Source organism: Drosophila takahashii, chromosome 2R (genome assembly GCF_030179915.1).
Source record: "Drosophila takahashii strain IR98-3 E-12201 chromosome 2R, DtakHiC1v2, whole genome shotgun sequence".
Lineage (NCBI taxonomy): Eukaryota > Metazoa > Arthropoda > Insecta > Diptera > Drosophilidae > Drosophila > Drosophila takahashii.
In genome coordinates, this window is record NC_091679.1 from 37,840,192 (window position 1) to 37,856,939 (window position 16,748).

Below are 16,748 nucleotides of genomic sequence, written 5' to 3' on the forward strand. Positions count from 1 at the left end.
TGCTCTAGCTTTCAAAAAATACTGACTGAAACACCGAAAAAATACCAAACCCAAGCAGGTGACAGGCCCTTCCAGCGGCATTTTCGAACTTTCAGCCGGGGGCCACACTCTCAGCCGTCAACAACATAATAACGCGTTATTTTCTAGCGGATCGGATCGGCCGAGTTATATCCTCGATAGTAATGTGCTGAAAAGAACAGGACTACCAACGAGCCACTTGTCATAGATGCGAACGAGGTCGTTAGCCCAAGCCAAACAACAGTCAGGTTCGCAAGCGACCAGAAAGACACTCGAATTCGAATCGAAATCCCGAACTCGGCGAGCGGTTAGAGTTGTGTAACACGGACGGACGGGCCGAGAAGAAGAAACGTGAACTAGAACGCTGTGTTTTCGGCTGTGTTGGTTTGCAGGTGAATCGGGAAGCGGAACAGGAACAGGAGAGCTGATAGCATGGCGCTTGAGACGGAGGCGAAGAATTCGAATGCGGCGGCGGCCACGGGCGATGCGACAACAACAAAGAGCGGCGGCAAGGCCAAGGAGAACAACAACACGGCCGGCGGCAAAAAGAATCAGAATCCGAATCAGAATCAGAACTTGGTCAATGGCAATGGCACGGCTGCCGACGGTCCGGCCGCGAAGAAGAAAGGTGCGTTCAACTCTCCGCCTACGCCCATGTCTGTGCCCCCCATTAACCACCCCCTTTTGCTGCTGCCTTGGAAACTGCCTCAATATTTTATTTGCCGCAAAACCCAATCACATAACAATTTTAGCATTACGTAATGGCCGTTTTTCTCCCCTATAATGCTTCAAAAGCGGCGCCCGTTGTCTATGGCTGCCCCTCCGCCCCCTTTGCCGCCCCTCCCCTGCCCCCGCCCGCTCTAGAAACCGCGTGCGTTACAATTGCAATCGTAAATGTGTGTGTATTGGAGTTTAATGCGTGTGAGAGCTGCAAGTGTGCCGCTCTCTCCCATTCTCTTGGCATGGCAACGCACATGTTATTAACCCGGCGACTGCGGCAAAATGTTCATTAACCCCCGGGCGGATTTCTTGTTGCGTTTAACCTACAATTAACACGTGCACGGCCCGAAATGCATGCACTTAAGACACGCAAATTGCTCTACAATTATGTAAATCATGTTTTCTATCCGCCAGACGCTCCGCATCGCTCTAGAATCTCCCTCTCTCATTCCGGCTCTCTTGCGGTTAATGTACATTGTACTTATCACTTTTGCTTTCTCCGCTCTCCCACTCTCTTGCGCTCTCTCCGTATCGCACAGTGCTGTAATTTAGTATGTGGCTGTTGAAATTAGCATGGAGGTGCTAAGCTCATTTCCCCGAGAGATCGGGAATCGAAAGGAGATTGGATTATTCGTTGGGTGTCCGGACTCCGAACGAACCGAATCCAACGAACCCGGCCCCTTTAACCTTATCAGCCTGCTTGCCTCTGTCTGTTTGTTTTTCTGCTGTTTTGCTGTATCTTCAGTGAGTGCCGGCGAACACAAGCACACTGAGCGGCAGCTGTATGCGAACATGCGGTATTGTTATGTAAAAATCGAAGCTATAAGTTACCACGAAAGTAGAAGACAGATGTGGGAAATTCATTTGAATTTCGTCCACCTGGCTGATTTGCATAATTTCTTATGTTTTTTCCAACATACTACAAAATTTGGGGCAAAAACTTCATTATAACATTTTAAAAAACACTCATACTAAACTCCTAAATCCAAACCCAGAAAGTATAAAAACTAAATATTATAAAAAATGTATAAGAGTATCCAAAACAATATCAGCTCTCGGGACTTTTCCTTAATTTTTTTCTTTTAATTTTTTAAGCAGGGGAACAAATTGTTTTAATAAAAATAACAGCATATAAACAGAATATAATATAATGGTAGTTCAGGAAGTTAATGAGATTTCGATTCAGTCAAAAAAGAAATATAATTTAATATTTTTCCCCATGTGCAACAAAGAGCTTGTCTAGAAATTATGAAATTGTATCCCAAATGGTGTCGTCTACACTAAAGAATAGATTCGTAGAAGATTTGCAGTAGAGACATTTGAATAAAAAGCGGTCCAAAGTTCATGTGTCCCCTATTCATTGAATATGTTACAGAACGCTCCAGATGCCTATCATAATATTGACTAACAAATAACGCTTTTTGCCCCCTTGCAGGCAAGAAGAACCGTAACAAAAGCCCTACCGAACCCACTGCTGAAAAACCCGTGGAAGCCGGTCTGAGCAACGGACATGCCGAGAAGGTAGCTGGAGAGGATGGCGACGCCGATGCCAATGCCAATGTGGAGAAACCGGAGGCCGGCGCAACTCCGGATGCCGAGGCGGATGCGGAGGACATTGATCTGGATGCCCTGCATGACGTGGGCATCACGGTCAACATCAGCAGTCCCGGCGCAGACCTGCTCTGCGTCCAGCTGTCGAGCATGGAACTGGTGCAGGAAATCCACCAGCTGCTGATGGACCGCGAGGAGACCTGCCATCGCACCTGCTTCTCGCTGCAGCTGGACAACGTGACGCTGGATAATTTCGCCGAGCTCAAGACAATCGAACAGCTGGAGCAGGGCTCCACCATCAAGGTGGTGGAGGAGCCGTACACCATGCGTGAGGCCCGCATTCATGTGCGCCACGTGCGCGATCTTCTCAAGAACCTTGATCCGGCGGACGCGTACAATGGCATCGACTGCACTTCGCTGACCTACTTAAACACGATCACGCAGGGCGATCTGTTGGACAAGAAGAAGACGCGTCCGGACTCCGTAGATTGCACGCCGCCGGAGTATGTGACTCCGGGCGTCTACGAACCGCCACTTCTGCCACTGCATCCGAATATCAAGAACGCAAAGGGACCACAGGCCCTCAAGGTGCTCACTACCTCCGCCTGGAACCCACCACCTGGTCCACGCAAGCTGCACGGCGACCTCATGTATCTGTACGTTGTCACCATGGAGGAGAAACGCTTCCACATCTCCGCCTGCTCCAAAGGCTTCTACATCAACCAGTCCACGGACGACACCTTCAACCCCAAACCCGACAATCCCAGCCACCTCAGCCACTCGCTGATCGATCTGCTCTCCCACATATCACCATCGTTCCGACGTGCCTTCCAGACCATCCAGAAGCGACGCACCATGCGCCACGCCTTCGAGCGGGTGGCCACGCCCTACCAGGTGTACCAGTGGGCATCGCCCACCCTGGAGCACACGGTGGACGCTATTCGCGCCGAGGATGCCTTCAGCTCTAAACTGGGGTGAGTTATATATATTTTATATTTTGTCTCGACTATCTAATACCCGTCAATCAGCTAACGGGAGTGCGAAAGAGATGGATATAAAAAAAAATTTTGATCGCGCATAACTTTTAAATGAATGGTCCGATTTGTAAAATGTCTTCTACATTTCGATAGATGTTAATATACACAACAAAATTGCATTTCTACTTCTCGGAAATCTTTAAAGATATGGGCGCAGGACACATTTTAAAATCGTTAGTGGGCGATTGTGGGCGTTAGAGGGGGCGTGGCGTTCGGCTGAAATAAACTTGCGCTGCGTAGAAAGCCCAAGAATATGTGTGGGAAATCTCAACCTTTTAGCTTTTACAGTTTCCGAGATCTCAGCGTTCATACAGACAGACATAATATATATACTTTATGGGGTCGGAAACGCTTCCTTCTAGCTGTTACACACTTTTGCACGAATACAATATACCTTTTACTCTACGAGTAACGGGTATAAATATACGATTTATTCGCCATAACTTTATTATAATCCCCCTAATCCTTCACAGCTACGAGGAGCATATTCCCGGGCAGACACGCGACTGGAACGAGGAGCTGCAGACGACGCGGGAACTGCCACGCAAGACACTGCCAGAGCGCTTGCTGCGCGAGCGAGCCATCTTCAAGGTGCACGGAGACTTTGTGACCGCCGCCACGAGGGGCGCCATGGCCGTGATTGACGGCAACGTGCTGGCCATCAATCCCGGAGAGGACTCCAAGATGCAGATGTTTATCTGGAACAACATATTCTTCTCGCTGGGCTTCGATGTGAGGGACCACTACAAGGAGCTGGGCGGCGACGCAGCTGCCTTTGTTGCCCCGCGATACGATCTGCATGGCGTGCGTGTCTACAACGCCGTGGATGTGGAGGGATTGTACACGCTGGGAACCGTGGTGATCGATTATCGTGGCTACCGCGTCACCGCCCAGTCCATTATCCCCGGAATTCTGGAGCGGGAGCAGGAGCAGAGCGTGGTCTACGGCTCCATTGACTTTGGCAAGACGGTGCTGAGCCATCCCAAGTACTTGGAACTCCTTCGTCAGGCGGGAAAGCACTTAAAGATCTTGCCGCATGCGGTTCTCAATGAGCGAGATGAGCCCGTCGAGCTGTGCTCCTCGGTGGAGTGCAAGGGCATCATCGGCAACGATGGCAGGCACTACATCCTCGACCTGTTGCGCACCTTCCCGCCAGATGTGAACTTCCTGAAGCTGCAGGACGTCAAGATTAGCAAGGAACTGGTCGAAATGGGTTTCCCCATTGAGCACCGGCACAAGCTGTGCTGCTTGCGCCAAGAGCTGCTCGAAGCCTTCATCGAGGATCGCTATGTGAGCTTCATCCGTATTGCCGCCGTGCATCTCCAGCAGCTGAATGCCAAGAAGCAGGCTGAGAAGACGGAGGAGAAGCCAGTGGCCGCCATTGAAGGAGTCGAGGCGGAGGCTAAAGTAAACGGAGCTGAGAAATCCGACGACAAGGAGGAGGAGAAGGAGGAGAAGCCCACTGCCGGCGACACCAAGACCGCCGAGGCTATGGTCAACGCCATCCGGGAGGCCCAGTCCAATGTGGCCACCTCCAACGAGGTGCAAGCCGCCGAGGTGGTTAAACGGGCCTGCGCCGCCGTTGGCTCGCTAAAGGAGAAGGAGTTCGACTTCCGTTTCAACCCCGACGTCTTCTCGCCCGGCATTCGTCACGTGGACGGCGAGGAGGGCACCTGCAGCTCGCTGGCCAAGCAGAAGGTTCTCGTACAGGAGGCCGCAGAGTTCCTGGTACTCAAGCAGATTCCCGCCTTTATCAAGGAGCATCTGGCCCACTCGTCGCCACCAATCGATGGCCAGAGCCTTACTGAATCCCTGCACAGTCACGGCATAAACGTTCGCTACTTGGGCAAGGTTATCAAAATGCTGGGCCAGATGCCGCGCATGGATTACCTGTACAGGATTGCCATCCTCGAGCTGATCGTGCGCGCCACCAAGCACATCTACTACACGTACATGCAGAACACAGAGCCGCTGCACCTGTCGGCCGCCATCAGCCACTTCCTCAACTGCCTGCTGACCAACGGACCCGTCAATCCGGCCGTCAGCAGCGAGGAGGCGCACAAGAAGCGCGGCAACGGCGGCAAGCACAACAAGCACAAGTCCTCCAAGGGCGGAAAGGGTCAGCAGCAGCAGCAACAGCAGGCGGCTGGCAACCAGAATGGCGGCAGCTCGTCCTCCAATGCCTCATCCGCTTCCGATTGGACCCTGGTGACGCCCCGTTCCCTGTGGCAGCAGATCCGCCGGGAGGCCAAGGCCTACTGGGACTGGGATCTCGAATGCGACTCGATCGACACCGCTGTGTCCAAGTACGGCATCCTGCGGATCAGCCTGCTGCGCGCCTTCTGCCTCAAAGTTGGCATCCAGGTGCTGCTGCGCGAATATAACTTCGAGTCCAAGCACAAGCCCACCTTTGGCGATGACGACATCGTCAACGTGTTCCCGGTGGTGAAGCACATTAGCCCGCGGGCCACAGACGCCTACAACTTCTACACCACGGGCCAGGCGAAGATCCAACAGGGCATGTTCAAGGAGGGCTACGAGCTGATCAGCGAGGCACTCAACCTGCTGAACAATGTGTTCGGGGCGATGCACCAGGAGAACGGCTCCTGCCTGCGCATGCTGGCCAGGCTGAGCTACCTATTAGGCGATGCCCAGGATGCTCTGGCCATCCAGCAGCGGGCGGTGATCATGAGCGAGCGGGTGAACGGCATTGACCACCCCTCGACCATTTTGGAATACGTAAGGAGTCTGTTTAAAGTTTAATTACTTAGATATTAATTTTATTCTTCTTGCAGACACACTTATCACTCTATTCGTTTGCCAACGGACATGTCGGCATGTCCCTAAAGCTGCTATACAGAGCACGCTATCTGATGGTGCTCATCTGCGGTGAAGATCATCCGGAGGTGGCCTTGATTGATGTAAGTTTAGCTGAGTTTAGTTGAGAATGTAATATTACCTTATAAATCTATTACTTTCAGAGCAACATAAGTTTGATTTTGCATGCGCTGGGTGAATACGAGTTGTCGCTGCGGTTTATCGAGCATGCTCTTAAGCTGAACCTCAAATATTTCGGCAACAAGGCCATGCATGTGGCGGTCAGCTATCACCTGATGGCCCGCACTCAGTCCTGCATGGGTGACTTCCGTTCGGCATTGAACAACGAGAAGGAAACCTACTCCATTTACAAGTCACAGGTGGGTGAAGTCTGCACCTATTGCTAGATAAATCAAGGTACATTCTATATTATCCTATAGCTTGGCGAGAAGCACGAGAAGACCCGGGACTCGGCCGAGTGCCTGCGTCTGCTGACTCAGCAGGCTGTGCTGCTGCAGCGCAAGATGAACGACATCTATTCCAGTGGCAAACTGACCAGTGATCTGCCACCCATCCACATCACACCACCCTCGATGGGATCTGTGCTGGACATGCTGAACACCATCAATGGCATTCTGTTCGTTCAGATTAGGTGAGGATTGCAGCGGATTTCCCTTCAACGAGTGGCTTTCTAACTTGTTTCTCTACTCCACTACAGCCAAAAAGACATTGTCAAGGTGCGCAGCGAAATTGAGAAGCATTTCAAGGCCAACAGCGCCGAAAGCGAGGTAAACGATGCCATCAAATCCATTGTGGCTGCTGCCAACAACAATGGAGAGGCCGAGGAGGAGGCCCCGCAGGAAGTTAAGGAGCAGGCAGCAGCAGCAGCAGGCACGCAGCTAACGAATGGCGAGAAGGCCACGACCACTGAGGCGACTTCAAGTTGAACACTCCAGAGGCAAAGTTAAACAATTGAAATCCCAACAAGTCACAAAATTTGCCGCCTGTCGTTGCATTGTCGTATCGTTAATCGTATTTTGGGACTGAGCAAAATTGAAACACCCATGTTTGGAACAACTACAGCAATTGCAACTACTAACAATTGCAACATCAACAGCAACAACCCACATCGTAATAAAACATAATTGTATATGTTTTTCTTAAAGGCTGCTCTTGTACTGCTCACACACATCGCATCGCGTCGTATTTAAGAATACGCATAGAGGACCTATAACCATTTTGTGGTTTAGGCCAATAAAATACTTTTAGGCTTAGTCAAGCAAACTATCAGCAACACACTATTAAGCATCCTAATCCAAACACTATCACCCAAAAACCAGCTATAACAGAAAGTTGACTTGTTTTTAAACGCGAAAAGTCGTCTAGTTCATACACATAAATGTTTTGTTAACCATTTGCAAACCCGTCAAATGCCTTTTATAGTTTGTAATCGATTGCACATAATTTTATGCATTGTTTTTTGTTGAATCAACTTTACAACGAGTGCAACTAAATATTTTACAATAACGTTAAGATTCGCCCAATTGGAAAAAGAAACCAGAGGAATTATTGAATGATTACGTTTTTGTTATACAACTATCATATAGATATATATCAGAAAATATATATATATTATTCATATGTAATGCATACACATTTGGCTCCTTGGTGTGTCAAGGGCCGCAAGAACATTTATTCATACGAACAAAATGGTTTTTTAATATTAAAAAGGTCGACAAGCGATCAAATAAAAATGAAGAAGCTGCCAAGTTGAGTTCGTATTTGAAGAAGCTGCACTAAAGCTAAACTTAACCGAAACTTAAGGCTAAACGATGGTTCTTGGTGGGGAAATTGTAGTAAAACAATACTGGAATGAGTAGTCTTAGAAATGCAAACTGTATTCTTAAAAACATGTACAACTTCTTGGTCGCCTACTTCCTCTTTCTGCACTTGTTGCGTCCCTTTCGCCTCCTTCCCGGCGTTTTACTTGGCGATTTGCCATTTTTGGCGGCCGCCGCCTGCTGCTGCTGACTCTTGGGCGTGGTTCCACCGGCTGCTGTCGTGCTTCCGCCTGAATTCGATGTGTTGCTCTGCTTGCTGATCCGATTGGCGGCGCCCTGACCACTGATCTTCTTCGACGGCAGCAGATGTTGGCTGACCAACTCGCCCAGAACTCCCTGGTGCGCCAGCATGGAGAGGAAGGTACAGATGAACTTGTCGTAGTTGTGCGTGCGCCGACTGGCGTCCACCTTGAACATGTGACGCCGATCGTTCTCGTCGGCCAGGTGCTGCTCATTGATGGCTATCTCGGTGTCCAGGTTCTTGAGCAGCGACTGCAGATCCCGAGCGGTAAAGGCGCTCGGCTCCAGCAACGTGGTGGGAGTGTCCGGCCGTTGGGAGTCTCCGTTCCCCGATTCTCCCTGCTCGTCGGCCTTCAGAAGCTTCTGTAGTGTCCCCGACACGATTGCCTGGTTGGTGCGCAGCATTTTGAGCTTGTGGGTTATGGCAATCCGCCTGTCCGGCACCACGGCCATCAGATTGAAGCGTATGTCCTGCTCGCCGGTGGCTATTCCCAGTCGCTCTGCCATCACACGCCGGAATTTGTCCGTCCAGTCCTCGCTGTCCTCCCATCCGCCGTGATTCATGGGATAGGGTTTCAGGCCATCCAGCTCGAACAGCTGCCCGTTGATGGGCACAAAGCTAACGAAGTGGAAGGCCTCTCCGGTGAAGCGGCAACTGGAGACGCCAGCTCCAGTCCGCTCCAGGCGGCGCCGAGCCTGCGGCATAGCGTGCGAGTTGTGGGCACAAGCCAGCTCCGGTGTATTGCCAATGGCCAGTCCCTTGTTCTCGGGACTCATGCCCTTGGTGTGGGTTTTCAGACGACTGAGAGTGTCGCCCAGCTGCAGGTTGTTCTCGTTGCAGTTCAGCAGCACGGAGAGCAGGGCATGGGTGGCACAGCTATTGGGCACCACCTGCTGGGCGAAGAAAATGCTTGAAATGGCCTCCTCATCCTTGACGAATATCTCCGCCGTTGTCTCGACGATTTTGCGCCTGGCACGCCGCTCTTCAATCCAGCGAAAGAGAAAAATGAAACCGTAGGGGCTCTCGATGGGTTTCTGTAGGTCGTATACCTCCTCCACTTGGACATCGTGACCTGTGGGGAGTATATTAGTGGGTTTTCTGGAATTATGGGGGTAAATTGTGGAAATTACAGCCGAAATCCTTGAGAAGCAGGGTAAAGAGACCTGGGTCGGATTCCAGTTCCAGCCAACCGTCCGCCAGCTGGGCCATTGGCATCGTTGTTGCTCCGGAAGCCGTGGCCAGGAGGGAATTGTTGCTCAGACCGCTGTTGCCTCCTACAGCTGCTGCCGCCTGGGGTCCATTTCCTCCTCCAGCGGCGTTCATTGTATTATTTATGGGAAAGGATCTGAGACGCTATTTATATGTTGGTTGTTTTTAATATACTGTAGTCTTCTCCAGTTGTTTTATTGTCTGCAATTTGATTAGAAATGATTAAATATCGTCCAGAAACTAAATAAACAACAATAATTACTGGTTAAAATGTAGCTCGCTTTAGTTATTTGTTTGTATAGACGTTAAAGCCGAGGCCTCCCTATTGCTTGGATAAAGCCCTAGCTAGCCAATTATCTGAATAAACTGCTCCACAGTTCAACGACTCGACAGCCGGCTGTCTATTATCCATAATTCACTTGAATTACAACAAAGTAGCCGATTTTAACCAAAATAGTTTTTCTCTGCTTCCTCTTCACCGCTTAGCCATTCACATGGAGCACGGACATTTCGATAACGATAGGCAGCAAGTGCAGCGATCTGGCAGCCCTGCAGGGAGTTTACAGTCAGCTGTTATTCACGTAACTTTTACTTTTTCCTTGGATTTCGGTAGAAACTAAATTGTTATTGAAATGGTTCGCCCAACGCTCGTCACACTGGCCAAGCGCGTGCCGCTCATCCACTTCCGCAAGGGCGGAGTGGGGACGCTGGGCGCCCAGGCCGCCAACCAGCAGGCAAGTTCCCAGCCAGCAGGAGGCAAAAAGGTTAACCCAGCCCATTTCATTAACTACAAAATATTAGGACCTATGGTGGATATAATAACCGATTCTTTAACTCTTCCCTTAGCTGGCCGGGGGAGCTGCAATCGAGGACTACGAGCTGCCGGCGCGGTTTGCCCGCAAGCCCATCGATCCCGAGGAGGCGGCGTACATCAACAATGGGGGTATTCCGAACTAGAAAGACCCCCTCAGTGTGCTGCTTGTAAAATAAACACTAATGTCACAGCTGTTTTAGGCGTCACTCAAAAATCACACATGTTTAGCGTAAATTATTCAAGATCGAATTAAATGGATTAAAATTAAAGGCGGCAATGCCATTTTTTAAACATATGTACTAGTGCTAGAGCTTTCAGTTGATCGCTGCGAATGGCAATTGGGGGCCGTACAAGAAGAACAAGAGCCGCCGTACTCACTGCTCATCTGAAACGAAAGCCAATCGGTCGTGCTTTTCCCACACGCGCAGCTGCTTTCCGATCGCCTCTGTTTGTTTGTGGTATAATATAATACCCCCGCCCACCCGCGATCGCCCGACCATCCCCCCCGCGCGCCCCTAGATCGCGAACAAAGAGTGGAAAATTTCCGTGTCAGCTGAAAAAACCCTTTGGCAACCAGCAACCAGTATTCCCTTGGGCCCGTAACGCTGCGGCCCCCCGTAAACACCGGATCCGTAGTATCCCCCACCTAAATGGGTGTGAGGCGTAGTATGCCAGTGAACTGTGCCAACAAGGACTGTCTGGGTCTCCGCAAGCGTGTCTGTGGTCTGCACCAAACCTGGAAGTGGCTGCATCAGACGCCCGCTCTGCACGAATACCTAATCTCGGCCAGCTCCGTGGCTGCAAACACATCCCGATTCGGCCAGAACGCCACAGTCTAAAGTCCAGAGCGACCAAAGCCATCTGAAAAAACCAAAACGAATACACAGCGTAGATAGTAGCCCAAAAACAAAGACATAACCTAAAGCAGAGCGCACACAGAACCGTAGAAACCAACCCATCTGAACGATCAACCCGTCAAGAGCTTTTTTCGACACCATTGACCTTGTTTCGCTTGCAAGTGCACTGCTACTCAGTTCACCTGGCAACAGAAATCACTCGCCGCACACCTCACTTCCTTGTCTCCGCCATGAGCAGGCTGCTGCGTCGCAATTCCAGCCAGCTGCGGCTGCTCCTCTCCTCGGGTGGTCAGGTCACGCGCCTGGCCTCCAGCGGGGTGAAGCCGCCGTCGCCGGAGGAGTCCAAGAAGCCCAAGCGAGAACCCCCACCCGTAGTGCCCGATTCGGAGATCAAGAAGTCCGTGTTCATCTCGCAGTCCAGCGATGTCTTCACCAATCTGGCGCTGGAGGACTGGCTGTACAAGAACTTCGACTTCAGCCACCACCATGTCATGCTGCTGTGGGCCAACGATCCGTGCGTGGTCATCGGACGCCACCAGAACCCCTTCACCGAGGCCAATGTCTCGCGGCTGGTGGAGCGCGGCATCACCCTGGCCCGTCGCAATAGCGGCGGTGGAGCCGTCTATCATGATCTGGGCAACCTGAACTGCACCTTCTTCTCGCCGCGAGAGCGCTACGATCGCAAGTACAACCTGAACATCGTGACCAGGGCTTTGTTCCGCGAGTGGGCCATCAAGGCGGAGATTAACGAGCGCGACGACATTGTGGTGATGAACAAAAAGGTGAGGAGGAGCGGCTAGGTCTTATCAGGAAACGGGGCGACCCCTCGGTGACCCCATACAATCGTCAGCCCACTTTACAAACAGCTGGCGCTGTGCATCTGGTCTTTGTTGCCCATTTAACCAGGTTGCCCTTGATCAATTACAGATTTCCGGGACGGCAGCCAAGCTGGGACACCCGAACGCGTACCACCACTGCACCATCTTGGCCAGCGCCAACAAGCTGCACTTGGGCGAATCTCTGGTGCGGGAGCCGGCCAACTACATTAGCCGAGCGACTGCCTCGGTGCCGTCGCCAATCCGCAATCTTGTGGATGTCAATCGGTCGGTGAACGTGGCCCAGCTGCGCTCCGCCGTGGGCTACGAGTATCTGAGGACGGCGGCCACCAAGCTGGAAGACGGCGGCAGCACGCAGACGTCGCAGCAGCGCGGCTTCCAGCTGATTAATCCCACTGAGAAGTGGTTCCCTGGGATCGAGGAACTGCGCTCCAACTACAGCTCCTGGGAGTGGGTCATCGGCAAGACGCCCAAGTTCACGGTGCAGAAGGATCTGGATGTGAAGGGCGACGAGCAGGACATGAAGCTGAAACTGAGCGTGGAAGTGGAGGATGTAAGGCATATCTTTTTATTAATTATTATTTCATTCACTAATCATTGTACTTTCTATAGGGATTAATGAAAGAGATCGGCATCCAGCTGCCCCAGAGCGAGCAGATCGTTCCGGTGGTCACTCCGCTGCAGGGCAAACCCTACAACGAGGAGAACCTGAACGGCATTCTGGGCGCCCTGAAGCTCGTCAGCGCATCGAACGTAAAGCAGGCAATAAACGGAACGGCATGATATCTGTTGTGTTAGCTCGAAAAAATACAAAAAAAAAATTAATATCCCCTATGTAGTTTCACCAACGCCCTAATATAGCTTTAGTCTTTCCAAGAAACCATATTACTAACCTAGCATTTAAGCGTTTTACAAGCAAACTATTTACTTTTGTTACCCCGTTTTATATAAAAGAACTGCAATTAAATGTTTAAACATTGAAATCTAAAACAAACTGCTGTTGTGTGTTGCCCTAAAATAAGTATAGTTGAAAATCCATACAAAAATAGTTATCTTTATTGCGTATAACCAATATAAAACAAAATAGATTTGTAAACATGAATACAAAGTTAAAATGGTAAATCTTTTAAGGCACTTGTTCGCATTCTTTTGACACAAATTGGTTGTACATCTGTATATAAAATATATTACAAGCTATAAACATGAATACTAGGATACGGGATAACAATCATGGTCTGGAAGTCCTCCCTTTAATACGCCACAAAACGGAATAGAAGACATAGAATTAGCTGTAGAAAATTGCACTGTGAACGGGAAAAGGGGAACTGGTTTAAATGTGAACCGTTTGCACCAACTCCGGCAGGTTTTGATAGTCGGGATCGCGGGCGAAAAACTCCGTGAGATAGACAAAGGTGGGCCGGTCCTTGGGCCGTTCCTTCCAGCAGCTCTGCATCACGGCATAGATGTATGCAGGGCAGAGATTGGGCTGCGGTAGGCGTTCCCCGCTGTCCACCAGCTTAATGGCATCCACATTGGATATTTCGCCGTAGGGCGGTGCGCCCAGGGAAAACATCTCCCAGATGGTCACTCCAAAGGACCAGACGTCGCTGGCGTGCGAAAATATTCCCAGATTGAAGCTTTCCGGGGCGTACCAGCGGATGGGCCAACGGCCGCCCTGGGTGAACTGGTACTCCGTGCTGCCGGGCCTCAGGGATCGCGACATGCCAAAGTCACTGATCTTGGCCTGGTGCCGAGCGGTCAGCAGAATATTCCGGGCGGCCAGATCGCGGTGCACGAAATGCTGAGATTCCAGATAGTGCATGCCTAGTAAAAGTAGTGAAAAGTGAGCATTTAAATACATTTAGCATTTAGTTACACTTACCACAGGCGATCTGCGAGGCCCAGACCTTCAGCTCCGAATTGGCCGTGATCTCAGAGCCGTGATCCAGGATGTACTGCAGCATGGAGCCCAGTGGAGCGAGCTCTTGCACCATCATCAGCATCTCTCCTTTTGAAATACCAATTAAACGCACAATGCACTGGTGTTCCAATCGCATCATCACCGAGGCTTCGCGCAGGAACTCTTGCTTGTTGCTGTGCTCATCGCTGAGCATCTTAATGGCCACCTCCATGCGATAATCCTCACCGGCAACGCCCTTCCTCACCAGCCAGCCGCTGTGAACGGAACCAAACTCCCCATGTCCAATTTCGCTGTCCAGCACTAGATTTTCCGGCTCAATGAAGAACCTCAGCTTGGCCGCCTCCACGGCGGTGGAACTGGGCGTGGTGGGAGTGTTGCTGATCTTTCGATGAAGGTAACTGGCCATCTCACTTTCCGTTGAAGCGGAGGAAACAACTGAGTTGAGTCGCGCCGCTGCGGGTGCCTTGATCTGCTGATCCAATAGGGTGAGCACGTCTACCGTCTGCTGATACCCATTGGTGAGCCACTGGGCAGCTCGCTCCCGTTCGATGGCCACATCGCTCTTCGTGAAATACTCAACTTCGGCTTCAGTCTTTTGGGCAATGGGCGGCAGATCAATCTCAATGGGTGTGTTGTTCCTGGGCACGTTGTACACTTCGCCAGCGGCGATTCCTCCACCATCCGCATTAAACGTAGAGAACTCCGTGGAGAAGGAAAGGCTCTTCAGCATAGGGGCCGCTGCCTGCAGCTCCTGCTCCGTCCTGGCCTGGGAACCACTCACACTGCTCTCCGACTCACTGCGCTTGCCCTTGGACTTGCTCTTGCGCAGGCTGTTCATGTCGAACAGCGCCTTCTTCGGACTCGTCAGACGCAGCGTGTTAAACATGGAGCTGCTGTTCTCCTTCTGTTTTTTCTTCGCTATGGTCAGGGCGGGCACATGCGGGTGTTGATGGAGCGGATGTGGCGACACGGGCGTCGGCGGTGTGGCTGGCGAAGTAGCTTTCGGCCTCACCGAGGATCGAGGTATGGTGGCAAACGAGGGCACCTCTGGCTTGGGCTGTGGCGGCACCGGAAACTTTAGGCTCACCGGCAATCCGTACGAGAAGCGCATAAAGTGGGCTATCAGATGTTCCACGCTGGGCCAATAGGGGCCGTCATCGATGTACAGAAACTTGGACTGCAAAGGGAAGATGTTTTTAAAATTGCCATTAGATACATTTTGTTGATATACCCACCCCGCCGGACTGCAACTTGACGCCATTCTGGTAGAGATCAGCTTGTGAAATACGAAAATTCTTGACCACCTGATCGCTGAGCAGGGTGAGAACTAATCCAGAGGCCGCCGGCGACTCGGAGTAGCGAACCAGGAAGCAGCCGGAGGTGTCTACGCCCGGTTCTTTCGCCAGTAGCTCCCTGGCGTAGTTTCTGAGTATGGCCACGGCCTCGTCTCGGGTGAGTGTGCCATGGTACCACTGCTCTCGCGTGGTGTTTGCTGCTGGTAGCTTGTAGTTGAGTAGGAACTCCTCCACGGCCGTCTGACCCGCTTCCTTGGCCAGGTCGAATGGGAATTCACCCGAACTGGTCCTCGGCAGCGGCGGAGCCTCAGCCAAAAGCAATTCCTGCACAGCCTCGAGGTTTCCGTGCTTGGCGGCCTCATGGAGCGGCACATAGCCGTTCTCTATGTTCCTGCCCTGGACATTCGCCTGTGCTGCGATCAAAGTGCGTATAAAACTGGCCGGCTTGGAGCGGGCCGCGTACTGTGGAATACATTTGGATGCGATTTAAAGAGAGCTGCATACATTTCATTAAAGGAAGGACTTACATGCAATGGCTGGCAGCCAAAGGAGTCGGAGCTGTTGACCTGGACCTTTGCATTCAGCAGCTCCTTTAGGATATCCTCGTCCGAGTGGAGTGCCGCCAGATGCAGAGCCGTCTGTCCATCCTGGTTCTTGGCATCAAAGTTCCGGTAGCCGCACTTGAGCAGCTCGAAGACCACCTTGCTCTCGTTTTTGCTGGTGGCGCGGTGCAGCAGATTGGTCACTCCGTGGCTGCGGGTGTTGTGCGGTGGCGGATCCCGAATCAAAGGCACCGTCAGCTTGGTGGGCAAACCATTCGCCGACTGCTGGTAGTAGTCGACCAGCGTGTCCAGGCCATGCAGGATCTTCGTCTGCACCTTGTCGTCGATGGAGAAGAAGGCGTCCTCGCCGCCATGTCGTCGCACCTGGTAGTGGCACACCTCCTCCTGGCAGAGCAGGCTCAGCACAAAGTCCCCGGAAGCCGTGCTGCTCTCGCGCACCAGAAATGTCCCGTCCTCGTAACCTGTTGATTGCGATTTCAATTACACTTCATTAGGCTCCACCACGCCCACATCTTCGGGGCTCATTGATGAGCCCAGGGAGACGGACACTCCGCTTACGAATTTACCTTGCTTGAGGAGATCGTCGGCTGCCTCGCGGGACAGGTTGCCGTGGAACCACTTCATGGGATCACTCATTTTTGGGCCATTTGCTCCAATATCGCTTCTTTTTGTTAATAATTTACACGATCGTGTGATCGTGGACGGAATGTTGAAAAATACCACTTTATCTTGTGGAGGTTGGCAAGTGTGACCAGATGCATCGCGTTGCCAACTAAAATAACCGTTGGCGGGGGTTTAAATAAAAATTTTATTTTTGGATTTTTGTGAACTCATAGGGAATTAATAGTGTTTTCCTTACGCATGGCTATTATTCATTATTAATCATAGGCAATTCAACAAAACATTCCAGAAATTTAAGAAGCGATGAATTGTACGGCTGATTCATAAATAACTTCAACCTAACTTTAACTTCAGATCAGTGACTCAAGCTTAGGTTAACCACTTGTAAGAAAAACCCAGATCAGAAA

At 51.2% G+C, this 16,748-nt stretch overlaps 6 protein-coding genes across 7 annotated transcripts; 4 read left to right on the top strand and 2 right to left on the bottom strand.

The window, feature by feature from the left end:
* The first annotated feature begins 86 nt into the window (after positions 1-86).
* On the top strand, positions 87-7,784 carry clu (clustered mitochondria protein homolog). The gene is made up of 7 exons (XM_017154664.3): positions 87-646; positions 2,174-3,263; positions 3,800-6,065; positions 6,122-6,247; positions 6,308-6,523; positions 6,584-6,795; positions 6,862-7,784. Exons 1-7 carry the CDS (start codon positions 451-453, stop codon positions 7,088-7,090), a joined length of 4,335 nt encoding a protein of 1,444 aa, XP_017010153.2. The 5' UTR covers positions 87-450; the 3' UTR covers positions 7,091-7,784.
* A 232-nt stretch (positions 7,785-8,016) lies between these two features.
* On the bottom strand, positions 8,017-9,835 carry caly (ubiquitin carboxyl-terminal hydrolase calypso). The gene is made up of 3 exons (XM_017154666.3): positions 9,697-9,835; positions 9,356-9,635; positions 8,017-9,297 (listed from the first exon to the last, which is right to left on the bottom strand). Exons 2-3 carry the CDS (start codon positions 9,546-9,548, stop codon positions 8,075-8,077), a joined length of 1,416 nt encoding a protein of 471 aa, XP_017010155.1. The 5' UTR covers positions 9,549-9,635; positions 9,697-9,835; the 3' UTR covers positions 8,017-8,074.
* Positions 9,836-10,026: 191 nt separating this feature from the next.
* Positions 10,027-10,543, top strand: LOC108066248 (uncharacterized). 2 transcript variants are annotated; one of them, XM_017154670.3, is made up of 2 exons: positions 10,027-10,168; positions 10,281-10,543. In XM_017154670.3, the coding sequence occupies exons 1-2, from the start codon at positions 10,067-10,069 to the stop codon at positions 10,389-10,391; spliced, it is 213 nt and encodes a 70-aa protein (XP_017010159.1). In that variant the 5' UTR covers positions 10,027-10,066; the 3' UTR covers positions 10,392-10,543. The 2 variants fall into 2 exon arrangements, with proteins under 2 accessions (XP_017010159.1, XP_017010157.1); XM_017154668.3 differs by having other exon boundaries at positions 10,063-10,198.
* Positions 10,544-10,685: 142 nt separating this feature from the next.
* Positions 10,686-11,087, top strand: LOC108066249 (uncharacterized). The gene has a single exon (XM_017154671.3). The coding sequence runs from the start codon at positions 10,899-10,901 to the stop codon at positions 11,085-11,087; it is 189 nt and encodes a 62-aa protein (XP_017010160.1). The 5' UTR covers positions 10,686-10,898.
* A 248-nt stretch (positions 11,088-11,335) lies between these two features.
* On the top strand, positions 11,336-12,935 carry Lipt1 (Lipoyltransferase 1). Its single transcript, XM_017154667.3, has 3 exons — positions 11,336-11,887; positions 12,033-12,494; positions 12,554-12,935. The coding sequence occupies exons 1-3, from the start codon at positions 11,336-11,338 to the stop codon at positions 12,722-12,724; spliced, it is 1,185 nt and encodes a 394-aa protein (XP_017010156.2). The 3' UTR covers positions 12,725-12,935.
* Positions 12,936-12,975: 40 nt separating this feature from the next.
* On the bottom strand, positions 12,976-16,438 carry Shark (SH2 ankyrin repeat kinase). Its single transcript, XM_017154665.3, has 5 exons — positions 16,287-16,438; positions 15,685-16,181; positions 15,098-15,619; positions 13,824-15,039; positions 12,976-13,765 (listed from the first exon to the last, which is right to left on the bottom strand). Exons 1-5 carry the CDS (start codon positions 16,354-16,356, stop codon positions 13,272-13,274), a joined length of 2,799 nt encoding a protein of 932 aa, XP_017010154.2. The 5' UTR covers positions 16,357-16,438; the 3' UTR covers positions 12,976-13,271.
* Positions 16,439-16,748: the final 310 nt, after the last annotated feature.